At 50.2% G+C, this 17,301-nt stretch overlaps 1 protein-coding gene across 6 annotated transcripts in view; it reads left to right on the top strand.

The window, feature by feature from the left end:
• LOC125956737 (formin-binding protein 1-like) overlaps window positions 1-17,301 on the top strand; it is a 57,447-nt gene that overhangs the window by 29,227 nt on the left and 10,919 nt on the right. For all 6 annotated transcript variants that reach the window (XM_049688910.1, XM_049688915.1, XM_049688913.1 and 3 more), the window contains exon 3: window positions 11,197-11,312. In XM_049688910.1, the coding sequence (XP_049544867.1) occupies window positions 11,197-11,312 (116 nt within the window). The remainder of the gene's footprint in view (window positions 1-11,196; window positions 11,313-17,301) is intronic.

The following is a 17,301-nucleotide window of genomic DNA, read 5'->3' on the forward strand; positions in this document are numbered from 1 at the left end:
GAACTTCTTGTTTACGATGCGGCACACGCGGCCCTCGGCGACGTCGACACGTTCAGGGACACGAAACCGACGACTCAGAACCGGAATCATCGTACTTGCGTTAGCAGCGGGCATCTCGTTATTGGCGTTCCAGACGACGGGAAATTGAAGATTCATTCTAGTGGCAATAATAATGTTTTATGGCGCGATACGGCGCCTGTTGCGGATTTGTTGCTTCAAGTTGTTTGGAGGGAGGAAAGTGTAGCAGCATCTGGTTCGTCGGCGGAATGGTTCCCTTTCAATATCATTCGATAGTGTTAGTACAGAAATAAATCGTTTTTAAATTATTATTTGAGGTTTCTACATCTTCAGGATCATCTAAAGCCAGAATAGTCCGTAAATCAAATGAACTAACTTACAAATATTGTAACTACGCGATAATGACCCTTACAGGCTTTTGCAATTGTAATGCCAATAAGATGCTTCAACGTGCATCTACAACATTCCCTCAATTTAATCGCATTCCGAAAAAGTATTTAAACATCATTATCCTGTGTAATCTCAATTGTATCGAGGGTCTTTTTAGCCACATTTTACACCCATTCAAGAGCATTGCACTCGAGTTGCAGTTACTCTTGCTACCTACTTGACCACCATTTGCTTCATTTGCCCCCTCGAATTCACGGTAGTCCTACGGATGTACTACCGGAATATCCAGCTCCAGAAAAGGCGACCCTTATTTACACGTCCCATCTCCCGGTGCAGCGCGAGAAAGATCTACTTGATTACAGCTGCTCACCACTCCGTAAATATACCAGCGGATTCGATTGACGATCCTAATTGGCTCTGCAGGAAGAGGACCGCGTGGGCCTCGACTCGTTGGAATTCGACATTACTAATGATAGCCCCCATGAAAGGCCCCGTCGTGGCATCATAAAAACCTCATCAACCATCATCGTCCACGCAAAGTAATATTGTGGTGGTGTCTGTTTTGCTACCACAAGGACAGCCTCTCGAGAATCGAGTCCTATCCACATGGGTACGGGACACACCATGTGTTGGTGTCCTGCAGAAATCGATTTCATCCCCAAATCCAAATATTCCGTCCGCTGGTGTTGTTGTTGATGTTTTGGGCCGGGTGTCTAGAGCCCCACTATAACCATAGGGACGCTCAAAGCGAGACACATCACCGGTATCGAGGGGAGGGTACTCTGTTTGCTTTTTGTCGCTAATTCCCGGTCGCTCCGAACACACATCATCAGGGGCTGGGCGTTGTTGCTGTGTACCGCCGGTGGTGGTCGGTTATAATTCAATTCACCCTCGGTCTTTGCACACCGGTTCGACCGTATGCAGTGTCGAGCCGTTATGCCACGAGGGGAGGGAACCACGCCCGCGCATCGTCATCAGAGAGGTATCGACGTGGTTGTGACTGGTGGTGGCGTAGGGAATACGTATGCGCCTCCGCTGCGCACGACGGTTTGTTGCTGTAGGCTATTTGCCGGAGCAATATTTGTAGCAGCAGCGGACGTTTTGAAATTCGCGGAGGTGTACTACGTACGTACGGCAGCGGGGCTGCTTTCTGTATTGCGTACAACGCCCCTACCTCGGTACTGCTGCGTCCTGGACTGGGCGAGTCTGGCTCATGAATGATGCACCACCACTCTTCTGACATCGTGCAGGAGTTCATGAAGCCCATGGACATGAAGAGATGAAGAAGAAAGTAGAATGGAAACCTGATTGAAGTGTCTAATATTATGTAAGGTTCGATCGGGATTCGAGAAAGGATATACGAGTCAATGCAACTAAGGGGGTATTCTACGCCATGTGTATCAGACGAGTATCCTTTGAAAGAACAATTTGGGAATATTTATTTGGAAGGAGACCCATATCCAATAATATTATGGAGAGAAAGACAAATGGATCAAATAATTTGGTACCATTTGGTCGAGATTCTTCAGATACTTGCCTTGCCTTGCACTCTCTCTTCATGAACTAGTTTTTAAAAAGTTAGTCCACTACACACGCCAACTACAACAATACCCTACCTCCATTCCATTTCTCTTCACCAATCTCACGACGTCGCGCCGTGCCGCGCCGCCAAGTTACACAATCACGGTCCATACGCGCGCGCCTCCACCAAACTGGCCGTAATTGGCTGTACTGCTACTACTGGCAGTTGGTCGTAATTGAAAACAGCTCCAATCGCGTTGCTACGTTGTGTTCCCCCTTGGCCGTTGCCGAAGTGCGACACATCGCTCGGCTTGACCCAGTTGTGGCGTGGTACTCCGTTAATTAAAACCATCGCCCAAAAGCCTCTTCTGCAGTTGTTGGTGCATCGTGTTGTGACGACGCTGCTGCTGCCTGCGTGCGTGTATGCGTGATGTAATAGCAGGTCAAGTCTTCCCACGTTGCATCGTTACTATCGAAGGGAACAAGACGAGGGGCATAAGCATGAGATGATGGTACTAATCCTTCCGGTAAATTGATAATCACTGACCAGCCAGCCAGCCTCCCACCGATTTGTCCCGAAATGTATTCCTTGTCGCCACGCCACGTATGTGGGTAGTCCAGATAGCTTGGTTTGTGGGGATAATATAATGTCTCTGCGTGAGGTCAGCCCTTCCCCCGATGAGTCCACGCGAGGAGATGATTTGATTATCGCACCCCTCTTCGTAAGCGTGCACATGACTTATGGATTAATGGTCGTGGCGCATGCCACGGTTTTAAAGGGACACATGCTCACGTTCAAGGGTGGGAAGAGAACGTATGATGTCCAATAAATGTGTTAATTCCGGATCCAGGGCGGCGGCTGAGAATTCCTGACCTTTGGCAAGGATTTTGGGGGAACGTTCTTGGTCCAACAGAAGGTCGACGTATTCGCGCTGCCTTTTTACAGCAGCTGGACTGAATCCAATAAAGTTAATACCATTCGGCCGGAGCGCGAATGATGACCACGAAGTAGTAACGGCTTACACTCTTGAGATACAACCGATCTCTCTCGCTTATATAAGACGAATTCGTTCTCTTGCTTCGTGTCGCACTCCACTCTCGCCTGTAGGCGTGTGTGTTGCAAGTTTTGCTTTTTCTGTTTTGCATAAGCCAGCGCAGCAGCAGCAGCAACAGCAGCATCGGTAGCAGTATTAAGTAGCTACGTCCCAAGACTGTTGCAAAATTAGACATTTGCACAAATCGACTGAGGGCGTTGAATCGCCTCCAGGGGAGACCGGAATCGACGTCATTAATCGCGCGCAGTTGGTAGTGTGTGATGGTGCCTGGTGGGAGCAACCGAAGCCGCTACTACCTAACGGACGATTACTTAAGCCGTTCAGACTTGCTACTTTGCTTTGCATAGATACTCGTTTTGGCACGAACTTTGCGGCGCGCCGGTCATTCAACTCCGAGACACACGATAGGCTCTGTAACAATCACATCTTCTCTGCTCCATGACTCATCTCAGACCTGGACTTTTCAAAAACGAGGCAGAGTTGTATGATGAATCGCTCCAAAATTAAAACTTTGGATGGAGACCCGCTGGAGGTGGAACCTGTTTCTCTAACGTGCTCCGAGGGCAAGAGAGCTATTGGCACGCGAGGGTCACACTGCGAGGGTCTATTTTTGTAAAGCGGTAATTAGAACGTGTGTGCGCGCGTTGCCATGTTTGCGGTTTTGACGTACTAGGCCACACCGTAGCCTTGATACGGTTTGATACCTTACGGTCTGGTTGAGGGCAGTCGAACTTGCCTACTCAATGCTATGTCTGAAGGATAACCGGTTCGTTGTCTTGCGCTTTGTGGCACGATCACTTTAATACACTAGATTCCTCCTTCTTATATTGTGTCTAAATTTAATACATTCTGAAAAACAGATTCAAACAATATCCAATCATCCGCTCATTATTCTCTCGTCGAGAATCCACTGTTCGCCGTTTATTCTGTTTCAAAGCTGGACTCCCACTGTTTATGCTAATATGCAGCCTTCCCCACGGGGACTCCTCTTGCTCCTGTCCCTGATAATACCTGGTTTCGAGAGGATCTACCAAAACCCGTTTCGCTCTCTGCGCGTCGGACCTCGTACGCATTGGCATTCGCAGCGACTTGTCGATCGTCGCATGCCACATACGCAGTTCCATCGTTCGTTCGTTCGTTCAGGCGAAAACCGTTGGCAACGAAACGGCAACGACCACATGATTCCACGCCAAGAAGGTGGTTTTTGTATTTAAATGTTTTTTCTTTCTTTTTCGTCGTAAGAGACGCCACACACACTTAGCATTGACATTGAAATTTTCAACTAGACCGACTTTGTGCAAGATGGGAGAAGGTCAACAAGGGGATGAGTGGGATGGAGAAGAAGGTGCGTGCTCAGGGTGTCACCACCTTCCCAATCTTGAGTGCGCGCCGGCGGGGCTCGACAACGTTGTCGTTGGAGTCGTCGTAATGGTGTGTGCCTGTGTTGTGTTTGGTCTACGTTTTCATAAATTAACATTTGCTCGGTTCTTTGTTTGTTTTTCCTGTGAGTTTTTCTTCTTTTTTTTCATGTTTTGGCTGTCCAGCTCACGTGTTTGTCTATAGCAGCGCGCCTGTCGCGCACTTACCGGCTGGATGTCACGTTTGGCTACTGTTTCGGCGACAGGCGTTGCTCTTGCGCGGCATGGTGTCTCGCGAGCGAATTATTTGCGGAAGGCTTACACTGGCCACTTGCACTGTAAAGTTGCCTCCTATCGTCAACATAACACTTTTAAAAACCGTTGGCGCCAAAGCGTGTTACGATGCTAGAACTGTTTACCTTTTTCTTCGTTTGGTGTGTGGTTCCTTACCTCATCCCCCCAAACACACGCGTACACACATACACACACCTCTCCAAACTCGCGTAATGACCGCAAGCGCGTAGTAAATCCAATCATCTTTATGAGTTTTCCAGTGGAACACGCCCGGAATGCGGACTTTGTACCGCGCGTGTGTCGTTTTTTTTTTGATGTGCCAAATGTTGTCTCAGTAAAAAAAAAGGCTCTGCTCATCAATCAAACATCTTCGATTGATTGGTAGAAATCCCGTTGCGTGCGGGGGGCTCCCGTGGCTAATCCGTGGCGTGATGCAGCCCCAATGTATGTACCGTTATCGATTGATGGGAAAGATCTTCCACGGATGGACCAACACTGCATCAAGGCCGCGAGAGCCGCTAGTTCTTCTCCAGTCTTATCTAATCGATCGATTCGATACTTGACGCTACAAATATATCCAACTGTAGTTTTCCCCGCTTCAGTCGGACTCATCAAACGGTCTTTCCGGATGTTGGCGGATGATGGCACACAGACCAGAGAGAGTGCAGGATGTGTAACGGCCTGTTACGCGCACGGGATAGATGACGATTCACTGTCTTGATGTCTCGAAACAGTGTTGATTGGTGATTCATGGTCAATCGTCCGGACGCAGGTCGACCGATGGTCAGTGGAAGTGATTGAGTGTCAAGTGGTTACCTCCCTTACGCCCAAGCACAAGCCGGTAGTTCCCAGATTTCGGATGCGCAATTACCCTTTCGGTACATTGCTCCACATCACACTATTGGACGTGTTTTCCGTAGTGAACATTCCAACTACATTCGGAAGCGGGAACAAAATAGTTCATTCAAGACTCTTGAATCCACTAATCGGCCAGGCGTGAGGGGTTGGTATGTGGCTGCGTAGTTGCGTCGTCGAGAGCGTGAACCTTGCTTGTGTTTGCTCCAGGCTCCAAATACGCTTCAAATAACCAGAAAAGATCGTGAGTCACACGCGTTTAGATCTCTTTGGGTGTTCCAGCGTGATCGGAAACACTCGAGAGCTTACACTCGAGGCGTTGGCTAATGTCAAAAGGGCGTTAGTGGCGTTACAGCGCCAGCAACAACTATTGTGTGCGTCGATCTGCTGCTGCCAGTTACTCTAAATCTCTGTAGAAATGTTTCGTTGTAGAAGGGCTACAGTATAAACGCCGCTTTTCTCACGCTATGTAAAGGAAATGTGACACCAGTTACCGCTCCGGCGACCTATAGCAACTTTTGAGGAATCTCGGCGTGCCAAGCGCATCACGACCCGCACCCCGGCAGCATGATGCAAGTGGGCTAGTTGCGCCAGAGCGCAGAGTCCCCCCCTGCTATGCGATGATCACATTTCGTGTGTGTGTGTTGATGCGTCTACGGAACATGCCTGGTCACTTTACAAACACAGAACCTGTACCTGACACTATAAAGCACGTCGCACGCTCCGTGTCGCCACAGCACCCTTGTGTGGTGCTCTGCTCTTAGAATATCACCCCACGGGAATATCAATCTTCCTGTGCGGAAGAAGGAAACTCGTTTTTCGGGTTTTCGTATGGGTTCACACTGCCGGTGGACATACCAACGTCCATCCTGCCTGTCTGCCTGCCTGCCTGCCTGTCGCCTTGTCACATCATTTTGTACCGCCGCGGGGTCCCCTTAAGCCCGATGCATGGGCTAGAACCTGCTGTCGCTTCTTCTGGTCAAGTGGTCTTTACCAACACCAGCCCTTTACCACACCCGTTTGCCTACTCGTAGCATTCCACCTGCCGCCGGTGGCGATCGGACCGGTTCGTAGGTGCATTCCTGTGGCCGAAGATTTAAAGGGGATACCTTGGTGGTAGGTATTGCAATATGCTGACCACCGTTAGAGCGATCGCGGGGGCCCTACATACAGCAGGTACACTTCTAGCGGTCATTCGATGCGAATGCGGAAGTCAACGCTGACAACGCCCAGCAAATCTTTTTCTACGTGAATGGAATGGCCATCCCGAGTTATGGGAGACCACCATCTCCATCTGTGAAAACGAGGTACTCGACGAGCCACTTCAAATGTGCGACAGCCATCCGCAATTTTCATCTAGAACCATTCGCCAGTGACCATCGCTGTGGTTTTGTTGGTTTTGTGCAACGCCATGAAATGGAAATGCATCCGACCAGAGCGGCAAGGCGCAAACTCGCACATCGAAACGCACAGGTAGGAGAAGGAGGAGGAGGAGGTGCGCTTCGATATTGTGGTTTCAATGCACACCAGCAGCAAGAGCAGCAGCAGCAGCGAGGCACCTTCGGTCCTTATGTGAGAGAGCGATCGAGCATCAGAAGGAATGGAACTGGTTACTGTTGCGTGCGGTGTCGCTGCCGCTGGATTGCAGAAGCCATGTCTGGGAACGAACCGGAATATCATATTTATAACCTTGAATGGAGGCAGCTAATGTTTTGAACCCCGGTACGGGCGAGGTGCAATGACACACCCTTGGTCGTTGCCAGATGTTTGTCTCTGCAGATGCAGAATCTTCCATTTGAGAGAAAGGAATCTTTTGTTCCTTGAAATGAATGTCAAAGTATTAAGCATTTGAAGGCGGTCCTGAAAAAATAGCAAACGTAATTTGACTACGAGGACAATTTAGATAATTGTTCGAGGTGTCCGAGGTGCAAGATTCCGACAACTGGTTGTTGCGAGTATCATGATCGTACAGACTTGAACTGCCTAATGATGTTTATATGCCCAGTAGAGATCACGGCAGTAAAAGCATTTCTCCTTCATTTCCGGTCAGCGAAATCGATATGCCGTTGCTGCTGCTGCTGCTGCTGCTGCACCCTCTATTCCTGGTCTCCCCAAAAACCCCAGACATTCCAACTTTGACCTAACCTCACTTCTCACTTTCTCAACTCTGATCTGGAAACCTGGACTGGTCGGCGCACTGGTCGCATCCCCTCCCCCCTCCGACCCGGCGCCCAGTGAAAGTAATTCAAAATGAAAGCTTCCCAAAACCGACATTCCCTTACGAGAGCCTCCAGACCACCACCACCATTCCCCCCGTTTCGGTGATATGCGCTTATGTGTATATGCTCGCTTCGATGTCGTTTTCGGCCGCGTGGGACACTACTCCCCCTGCCCTGGTATCTTTATCATCCTTTATCGTGCCCGCGTGGCGGTGTTGTGTCACCGAGCACATGCGTGTTTTGTAAAACAAATTTAAATAACATACAACTCACTCCAGCAAGCAAAGAAAAGACCCCCAAAATAAGAGGAGGATTCCTCGGACGCGCGACCCGTAAGATGCTGGTGGTGGTGGTGGTGGTCGAGTGTTGGTCAAATGCACACTACAGCGAGAGCCTCTGGGGTTAATGCAGGTGTTCCGCTTGTGTTTACAGGTGAAATTTATGTTTGGATGATGCGTATAAGACAGGGATGGTTGGGGAGCGAGCAGTAGCTCAACAGAGCTGAATGCTGGCCAACCGGGGAATGGGAACCGCACGGTGGGAAGATCCGTAGTACGATTGGCGTTTGGTGGTGAGCCAAAGACAGGGTCTTTCAGTGTCAAGCAGTAAGGGACATCGAGACATGTGGATGGGCTAAAACAGGAAAACTATGTTGACTCTCATATCGAATTCCCAAAACCGATCCATCCGTGGGACGTCGTCGTCGTCGTCGTCGTCGGCTTTCATCGGCACACAATCGCTGTGTCGGATCGGGCGCACCGGAACGCCTATAAAATTAAAAAATGAAGATGGATCGCCCGCACCCCCTCCCAGTTTTCAACGCAAGGAAATTCGAGAGGTTCACGGCAGCGGCAGCAGCAGCAGCATCAGCCTCGGCAAACAGGCGAAGAAGGTGTCGATAATATTAATTAGCATGATAACATCGTATTATGCTGAACCTGAAATATATGCGGCGCTGGCTGGCTGGTGTATGGTTTTTTGGTGCTCTCGCAACTCTTTCCCACCAGCCCATCAACGATTACTCAGACGCGGCGTGCGCAATCCATTCGATTCGCGGAATCGCACACAAACGCACACACACACACACACGCTATCTTGAAGGTGATCGTCTGGCTTGGATGCTGTACACACCACGATGCTAATGCCGGCGGACAGACAACAGCGCACTGCCAGATGATGAGTAAGATGTTATTATTTGAAGTAAACCAAACCGCACCACACACACCCCAAGAACGGCCACTTCCGGTTCCGGGGCAGCGCGCGCACCGTTGTTCTGTGAATGTGGTTCCTGGAACCCAACCAGCAGCACGTCTCACTGTCCAGATGTGTGCTACCGACCGTGTGTACCGTACGGCGGCGGCATCAGAACGTTGGTTTAAGCGATCTCCTCCGGTCCATTCTCAGCTGCCCTTTCTGATGCGGTGGTGCGGCCGCCGGTCATCGGCCGACGGCGTCAAAAGCCGGTCTGTCCAGAGAGAGAGAGAGACAGAGCGCGCGAGGTATTGGGTGGTATTAATAAACGATTGCTTCCTTTCCATCATCTCCTGGAGTGAAGAACCGCGCACCCGGGAAAAATGGGTGGACGATGCCCTGGCACAGAGCATTAGGCCGCCGCGTGGTGTTTGTACCTTCTAGCTCGCCAGTTGAAGGGATTAAAGCGTTTGCTGGCCTGGCTGCCGACTAATTACGATTTGTTGGAGCGCCTTTTTTTTTGGAGGAGGGATTCATCTGGGGATGCTGATGGGTGGCTGGATGTTCCACCTTGTCCATTGCTCTGCCCCCACACACACGCGCTTGATTATGTTTCTCGAGACCACCGGGATCAGCGAGCAGCAGCAGAGTACACAACTCCATGCTGGCAGATGCTGCGCGCGATGAAGGCTAATGGTTGTGCCGGCTTTTCGCTCTCTGTGTACGTACCAATGCTCTGTGTTCAGTTCATTTATGGGCATCGACTGATATAATACGTCTACAAAAGCAAACTAGCATTTTATGATGGAATTTTGGAGCAAAACGTTCGTGTTGTTGCTTTTCGAAGCGAATTTTCGGGTGAACAGACAAGGGGAAGATACCACGGAGTGCGCTAATGTCTTTTCCATGCATGCCTTACACTACTCTACAGAGCGTCGACCATTCCCTGTGTGTTGACGCTCTAAACGACGACGAGGTGGACGCGCTGGTTTGTTTGTTTACTCCATGAGCTGTTGCCACAATGTTAAACAATTATCGTGCGCGCGCCCACCAGGTCCGTACACGACGGGGGTCCTAAAATGCTCCGTCACTTGCGCACAATGCGCGGATTTGTTGCGTGAAGTTCACGTAACACTCTCTCGATACCTTTATTGTATCCTCACTGTATTCTTCTCGTCCAAAAGAACGACCCAAAAACCGCAATGTTATATGATTTACGAATTTGGGACCTTCTAAGAAATGCGCTGAACATTATAATTAAAGATTCGTTTGAATCTTTCTTTGAGCCCATGATTTGTGGACGATTTCACAGACCGAGCACCGGCGGAGAACCCTTAATCACGAGACTGGATTTCGTTCAAGGTTATCTCAACCCACCGTCGTTAGGTTTAACGCGAAAAATATGGTTTCCATCCCACAAACATGTCCGACACGCTGCTACTAAAGCGACCCCAAGGTGCTTCAACTCGTTGACCCGTTATCCGCGTTGTCCGTGGCACATTACGCCGTACCCCGGTTATCGTAGTTTCAAGTGTACCGTGCTGCCAAAGGAGAAGGAATCAAACAACTTGAAATGTCCGACTCCATGGTGTGGTCCGTCAACCAAGTGTCTCTGATGCGCACACTACTCTCACCGTTGATCTCCAATAATTCGCCATTTTTAAATCCCCAATCTGACCGCTATGACCGAGAAGGAACAGACAGTAGCAGTGCAACAACATCTCATCGTCCTTAACGGTCAACCGCAAACGGGGGGGAGGGTGACTCGAATAAATCATGATCATCCTCTTGCTGATGGCCAAAGCAAAGCGTGCGCGACGTGCGCGATCGTCCGAATGGCGCCCCAATATACTTGATCGCGCGTTTCCCCTTCCCTGTAGTGTGTGTCTGTTGGAATGACGTCAGATCATAATTCTTCCAAAGCGTGTGCCAACAACGTACAACGATGTCCAGATTCAAACGGAAACCACACCCAAGCATCTCCAACTCTCGGGCATTTTTGAGGAGATTGTTTTTTGTTGCTGATGTGGCAGGAATGTGGGTAGAATGAAGTAAGGCAGGCGATAAGAAGATGAAGTTCAAAAGAGGCGGGGATCATCTTGGATCGGATTTATAATATTCCATTCGCTAATTTGCGTGTCCCGATTTCCAATGTTCTCGATATCTGTTTCACTTGAAAGGTTTCTAGCATCTTAATGGACGTCAGAATGTAACTGATAACTCACTCAATTGCTTGACGGAAAATGCAAAAACAGTTATTATAATTCATTTTTCTCTCATTTCCTCCCATTACAGGACCAGTACGATAATCTGGCGACGCACACACAGAAGGGGATCGATTTTTTCGAGCGATTCGGTAACTTTATTCGCGATCGCAGTGCCATCGAGGTCGAGTACGCTCTTAAGCTAAGGTAAGTCGTCGAGCGAAAGATCCCGCATTACTTTCGATCCTTCATCGTCAATGAGTCTACTTCAGCTGCTGCTGCTGCTGCTGCTCTGGGCTGTTGCAAATTCAAACATAGGAACTGCCGCGGTCCTGCCAAACACATGGCGTAGCCACAACAGACGTTGGCGCGGCCACAGCTTCCTGTCTTCACTGGGATGGATTAAAAATAAAAGAAGCATTGCGCCTTCGCACACTCACTGCGCGCAAACGCATGCTGTCAGACCGCCAGACCGCCAGACCCCCCAGAACCTTCATTCATTGTGAAGCGTTCGAAGACACGCGCCGCACACCCACAAGGACTCCGTTCGGCTCAGCGGCGGATCTTTCTCCTTGTGGTGGATTTTGCCGCGTCTCTTCTTTGTCGTCGTCGTTGTCGTTGTTATTCCCGAAGTGAACAAAATCGCGTGTGCGCGCTTTCGCACCCTGTATGCATCCTGCCTCTGCCTTCGTTCAAGACGACCCCTTTTTTGGGGGGAGAGAAGTCGACACACTCACTGCGGGGATCATCGCAGACACACACACGCTCGAGACACGCGGGGCAAACCTTGAGAGGGCCACTCCTCACACTTACTGGCGGCGCGCACGACGATCGCAGTTTGCTGGGGATCTCGTGCCTTTCCTGGTGTGCCCGGTAGTGCCAGAGTTGCTAAGAATAGCGCGGTGACGCGTGCGCTGCGGAGTCTTTGTGCGCCCGGACCAACGATGAAGCAGATGTTGTTCTCCTCTACGCAATGCTACTGCGGGTCATGCCGCCAAATGCTGCCGACAAGAGCAGCGTGTGGCAGCAGTGCATAGGTCATGGTTTTCGAGCCGATGCGATGCCGCGGAAGTGCACGAGGCTTCCCCGTAGTAGCGTGATCACCACCCTACCATTGGCTGGTTCTTTCTGGTACACGGGACGGAAGCTGATGATACGTTCGTACCGCCGATTGTGGTTTAATCTTTCAAATTCAAAATGAAATTGGGACACCATTAATCTCGATGTCACTGGGATCTTGCTGGGACAGTCCGGCGTGTTGTTTCGCTCTTTCGGCTTCGAGACGCGACACTTCCGCTTTCGAGCGAGATTAATCACGTGCTTCTCACGCCGTAGGAATGCACCTTTCGATAATGATCGCACCAATGCTATATCAGATCGGTTAGTCTGGACGATCTTTAAAGAAGCTGGATCGAGATGCGCAATCTTAAGTAACATGACTTCATCCTGGAGCTCATAAAAAGGAACCAAACTAATGGTCGTTTCTGGTCTGAGCCCACATCAACTGGATCGTGAAGAGTGAGTTCTTCCGTTGAGGAATGGTATATAACCTCATGGAGTTCAACTTGGGCCGTTTTGATTGTAGAGGTGATCGCTTCCAGAATCTCGCGCAGAAACCAGTGACCGCTCACCGTTCTCTACAGGTCCAAGTCTCTCCTTCTCGACACACAGACACACACGACCACCAACCAGCCAGCCAGCCAGTCTTACCGAATCAGGAAACCGGTCAGGCGAGTTTGTGGCGAGCGCATAGCTCCCAGAGGTAGTGACGGGGGCTGCGTGCGTGCGTGCGTGCATGTGTGTGTGTAGTAAAGGAGCAGCAGCATCCCGAACCTTTATCTTCCCCCGTTGGTTGACGTAATGGTGCTGGCGCAATCCGCTCTTGGTGTAGAGGAGCCCGTTTTCGCGATACCGCGGCGCGCGCGCGCAGGACACACCACACCAGGTGCCCCGAGATATCTGGTGGCATCCATCCTACGCCTCGTGGATCGCGGATTCGCTCCTCTCCAGCAGGCGCAGCAGCCGCGTCCCAAGGTAACGCCCAAGGTGTTTTGTGGTGCGCGCTCTCAAGTTCGCTGAACCGGTTGCGAAAGTTTTGCCCCGAAAAGGGACGGTGAGCCCGAACGGTCGACCTCGGTCGATCGGTCGATCTCTCCGAGACACAACACCCTCCGAGGCCCGGGCACAGCGCAAAACGGCACCATCTTTTCTGCATGCCAAATTGATTGGATTCTTTCTGCTTTTTTTTTTTAGCTAAATGCGAGGATGATCACTCGACGATCGTCGCTCGCGTCTCGTGGCGCATCGTCGAAAATGAAACGTTTCGACATCGATGACGACGATAACCGATCTGCTTACCACTGATCTCTGCCTGGTGGTTAATTGGGCGACGAGCGTCGTTTTGCATCCTCCTTTTTCCACTCACCACATCATTTGTGATCGTATGACATTCTTCTTCTGCTCTCTGCACAAGTTTCTCCGCACTGGCGATCGTGCGTGTGTCTTCTGAAAAATAAATTAAGATAATAGTCGATCGCTGCGCGGCTTCAACAAGGATTCCTTTTGCGAATGATGCTCCCCACCCCAGAGGCACGCTAATGTTTGTTCAATGACTGGTGGTTAATTGTGACGTGTGTGTGTGTGTCATTGTGTACGTTTTTTTACCAAATTAGTCGACGATCTACCCTGTCGTCCTGTCTTGTCATGGTACCTACGCTTCTAGAAGAGATGCATTCCTTTTGATATGCGCTTCGTCGCGGCTGGTTGACACATTTGACTTTATGAATCAAGAACCGATCAAGAACCGAGCGTCGTGATCTGAGCACCACGCGGTGCTGTTCTAGAGCAACTTCTCCAGGTGGAAAGATTTTATCGAAAAAAGCTTCCGCCTTCGCGCCTTCACTACTTAGCGCACTGGTGCTGTCTAGTGCGGGAGTTCAGCGACCACCACCATCACCATTACCACCGTGAATGGGAAGATAGGTGCGGGCCAAACCAGCAGCTGGTGGTGGATCCGTGTATGGCGCTTGTCGATGGCGTTGCCACTGACCGATGTTTACACACTCAAAGCAAACGCCTCGCGCACACATCACAGAATCATCGCAGCTCGCGCAGGTTTTGCTTCAATTAAAACCGTTTCATTCAACTCTCCTCCGGGTTTCGACCACCATCATTCGCTTCATGGTGAAGGATGTTTATTTAGACGGCGGTTGCTAACGCTGGTTGGCCATTGAGAGAAACCGCAAAGGTGTGTAGAGCGTTGTGAAAAGTCGAAACCTGCTCTGCAGGGGAAATCCTCAGGGTTATTGATGATCCTCCTCTCACTCTTGCCCAAAAAAAAAGGTGGGAGTTCATCAGGGCGAATGGCCAAGAAGAGTTTAGAGGAGACGGAGATGGTTCGTTTGCATTTTCTTTATAAATATTTGACCGTTTCGTTTTGAAAAACGCGACGAACGATGGTCGCGTTACACCGTCATCCACCAGAGGAGGAATGTCGTGGATCATGCCGTGGTTGCGCTCATGCAAATCTAACGATCCATTCGTTCGGCGAACTCTGCTTGCGCAAACACCCTTCGGCGTTCGATTGATATGATTCATAGGGCCCGAGGTTGAAACACGTGGCACAATGAAGAGAAGAGAAGGTTGGTAGGGTTGGTGTACAGAAGTGTGAATTCAATCACGAATTCCGTACGTGATGGTCAAGCATAATTCGCGCTTCACTACGTATCTCGCTCTAGGAGAATACCTGCTACTAGCTACAGGCACAGACCATGCGAGTGATAGAACGAAAACAAAAAAAATCGCGATCACGTATAATAAGAACGGTGGAGGACAAACTCAGCTTGGGGCACAACAACGACAACAATAACGGACAACCAGCCCACCTTCTCATAGTTGTGAGGAACAACGTCACCAGATTCGCCAACCGGTATCCGAAATTCAAATGGGGTTCCGGTTCGAAACGGTTAAAAAAACATCGATTCAAAACATGGTATTCCAAATTTAACGAACTTCTCAGCGTTTGTTGTTTGTTGGTTGGTGTGGAGATGCTGTTGTTGCCATGTTTATGACACTTTATCATGCAAATGTGCGCAGGCATTAGAGAAACATCGCGCTGTGTTGTGATCCACACCTGTGTGTTGTTTGGTGTGGTTTTGGAGAAACACACACCAACCGAGCACCCGCAGCAACGGCAACAAATAATGCATAATTTATGCTCTCCACCACGAGAAGTAGCGCGCTCTTTCACTCCCGCTGTCCATAAAAACCGGGAATAAACTGTTGTGATCATCTTCCCTTTGCATTGGGTTCATCGCCGCCACTCATAAATTGGCTCGAATTAAGCAGTTAACTGTCGTCGTTGTCGTCTGATGATGGTCTGAGATGGAGGCGGGGGCGACCATTCGAGCATAACCGATCATATGTTCGCATTTTCACAAGTCGAACCCCCCCCAATGTCTGCCATTTCTCTCGCCCGAACGACACCTGGTGCGCCAGGTGCGCGTTACGGTTTCGTGGATCGCTTTCGTCTTCAAAGCTCGGCAAGCTCGTTAAGATTTTGCAAAACACACAAACAAAGGCGGTAGAAGACGATTCGTTTGCTGGTTTCTTGAATTTCGTCTTCGAAGAGCCTTTGCCCTTCTCGGCGCACCCTTACACCAACTTCCTCCACCGATCGATGAACGTTTTCGATTTTACGAACCAATCGGGCAGAGGAATGTATCGATCCTATTGTTCTCCCCAACGCAATCAGTGGCCGCATGCGATCAATCTCAGTTCTTGCTCTCTCTCTCAGGAGGGATCGGTCGCCAATTTGAATCGGAGGAAAGGGGGCAGAGTAATAGAAAGCCGCCAATGAGCGAATTGTGAGCGCTGCGGACCAACAGGTTGATGATCTCGGCGCGCACTGTAGCTGGTGGCGACCTCCCTCCTCCGTGGCATTGCGTGTGCCGCGAGCGCAAAACTAGGCTATGCTGGCTGCAAAGGAATTTATCGAAGAAAGAGAAGGAGAGAGAGCGTGCTTTGATTCCTTTTCAGAAAACATGAGCCCCACCAAGCCCCTGTTGGAGGAGGTAGGGAGGGGTCTCTCGTCGCTTCATTGGTTCCAATTGCTGGCCGATTGCTCGAAGATCGTTCGATCGAGGGACGCTCAACAACAACAACACCAAAGGCGATCACCGACCAACGGTCCAACTTTCTCCGATTTCGGCTCCGGCTACTACTACTACTGCGGCCTAGTGTTGGGCGGGCGATCCGCACGATGTACACTCGGGCTCCTCCAGGAGCAATATTCTGTTTTTAATTATTATCATAAACCTCCCCACCAACAACACCGGTACACCGACCGGTCCCAATCTCTCTCTCTCTGGTAGGGAGTGGTAATGTCCGATACAAGGGTGCCTACAGCATGCGGGATACAGAGTGGGGCGTACAGTGCACGCCGCCAAGTGGGAATGTGCACTGGATTGTGGTTGGGGCCACACCCAACACACGCATACTCAGTCCATTATCACGCAGCCCGTGACCATCGCTTCTGGCGTTCATTCATTCACTTTCGTTTAGCAAAACGAACGGTGATCGCCCTTAGAGAAGTCTGGAGTGTACACTCCACATGGAGAGACCCGCACAAAAGGAGGAAGGTCGACGCTAGCTCATGGTATCGGTGCACAAACAGATATGTCAACGTCCCCGCCCGAGAAGGGAACCGGTTCATCCCGGTATGGATGATGCGGTTTGCATGATGATCGCTGGCTGGCTGGTTCGCTTCTCTCCAATTATGATATGCGCCATGCGCATGGTGGTTTGTGCGTGTGCATCATCCGCGCACTCTCCTCTACCAGCAGTCATCGCCGCCGCTGTCGACACACACACACACACACGACTGATGATGCTGACAACATCGATCATGTTGTCGTGTGTACGATCGTGGGACGATCACTATTTCATTGATCTATTTGCAACGGTGGTTGCTACGCCCCGTGTGCCCCGATCATCGATGGAAAGTGTTTTCTCTCTTCGTGGTCGTGTGTGTGTGTGTGTGCTTCGTCGTATCGATGATCGAACGGACTGATCAGCTTAGCGAGAAGGATCGATTGAGCAAGAGCAATAGGAATAGTATTGCATGGTTGCTGCTCACTGAGCGAGAAAGTGCATCGTTTAACCGATAAGCACCGCATCGCACATCCGTCCCAAGGGC

This window comes from Anopheles darlingi, chromosome 3, assembly GCF_943734745.1.
Source record: "Anopheles darlingi chromosome 3, idAnoDarlMG_H_01, whole genome shotgun sequence".
NCBI lineage: Eukaryota > Metazoa > Arthropoda > Insecta > Diptera > Culicidae > Anopheles > Anopheles darlingi.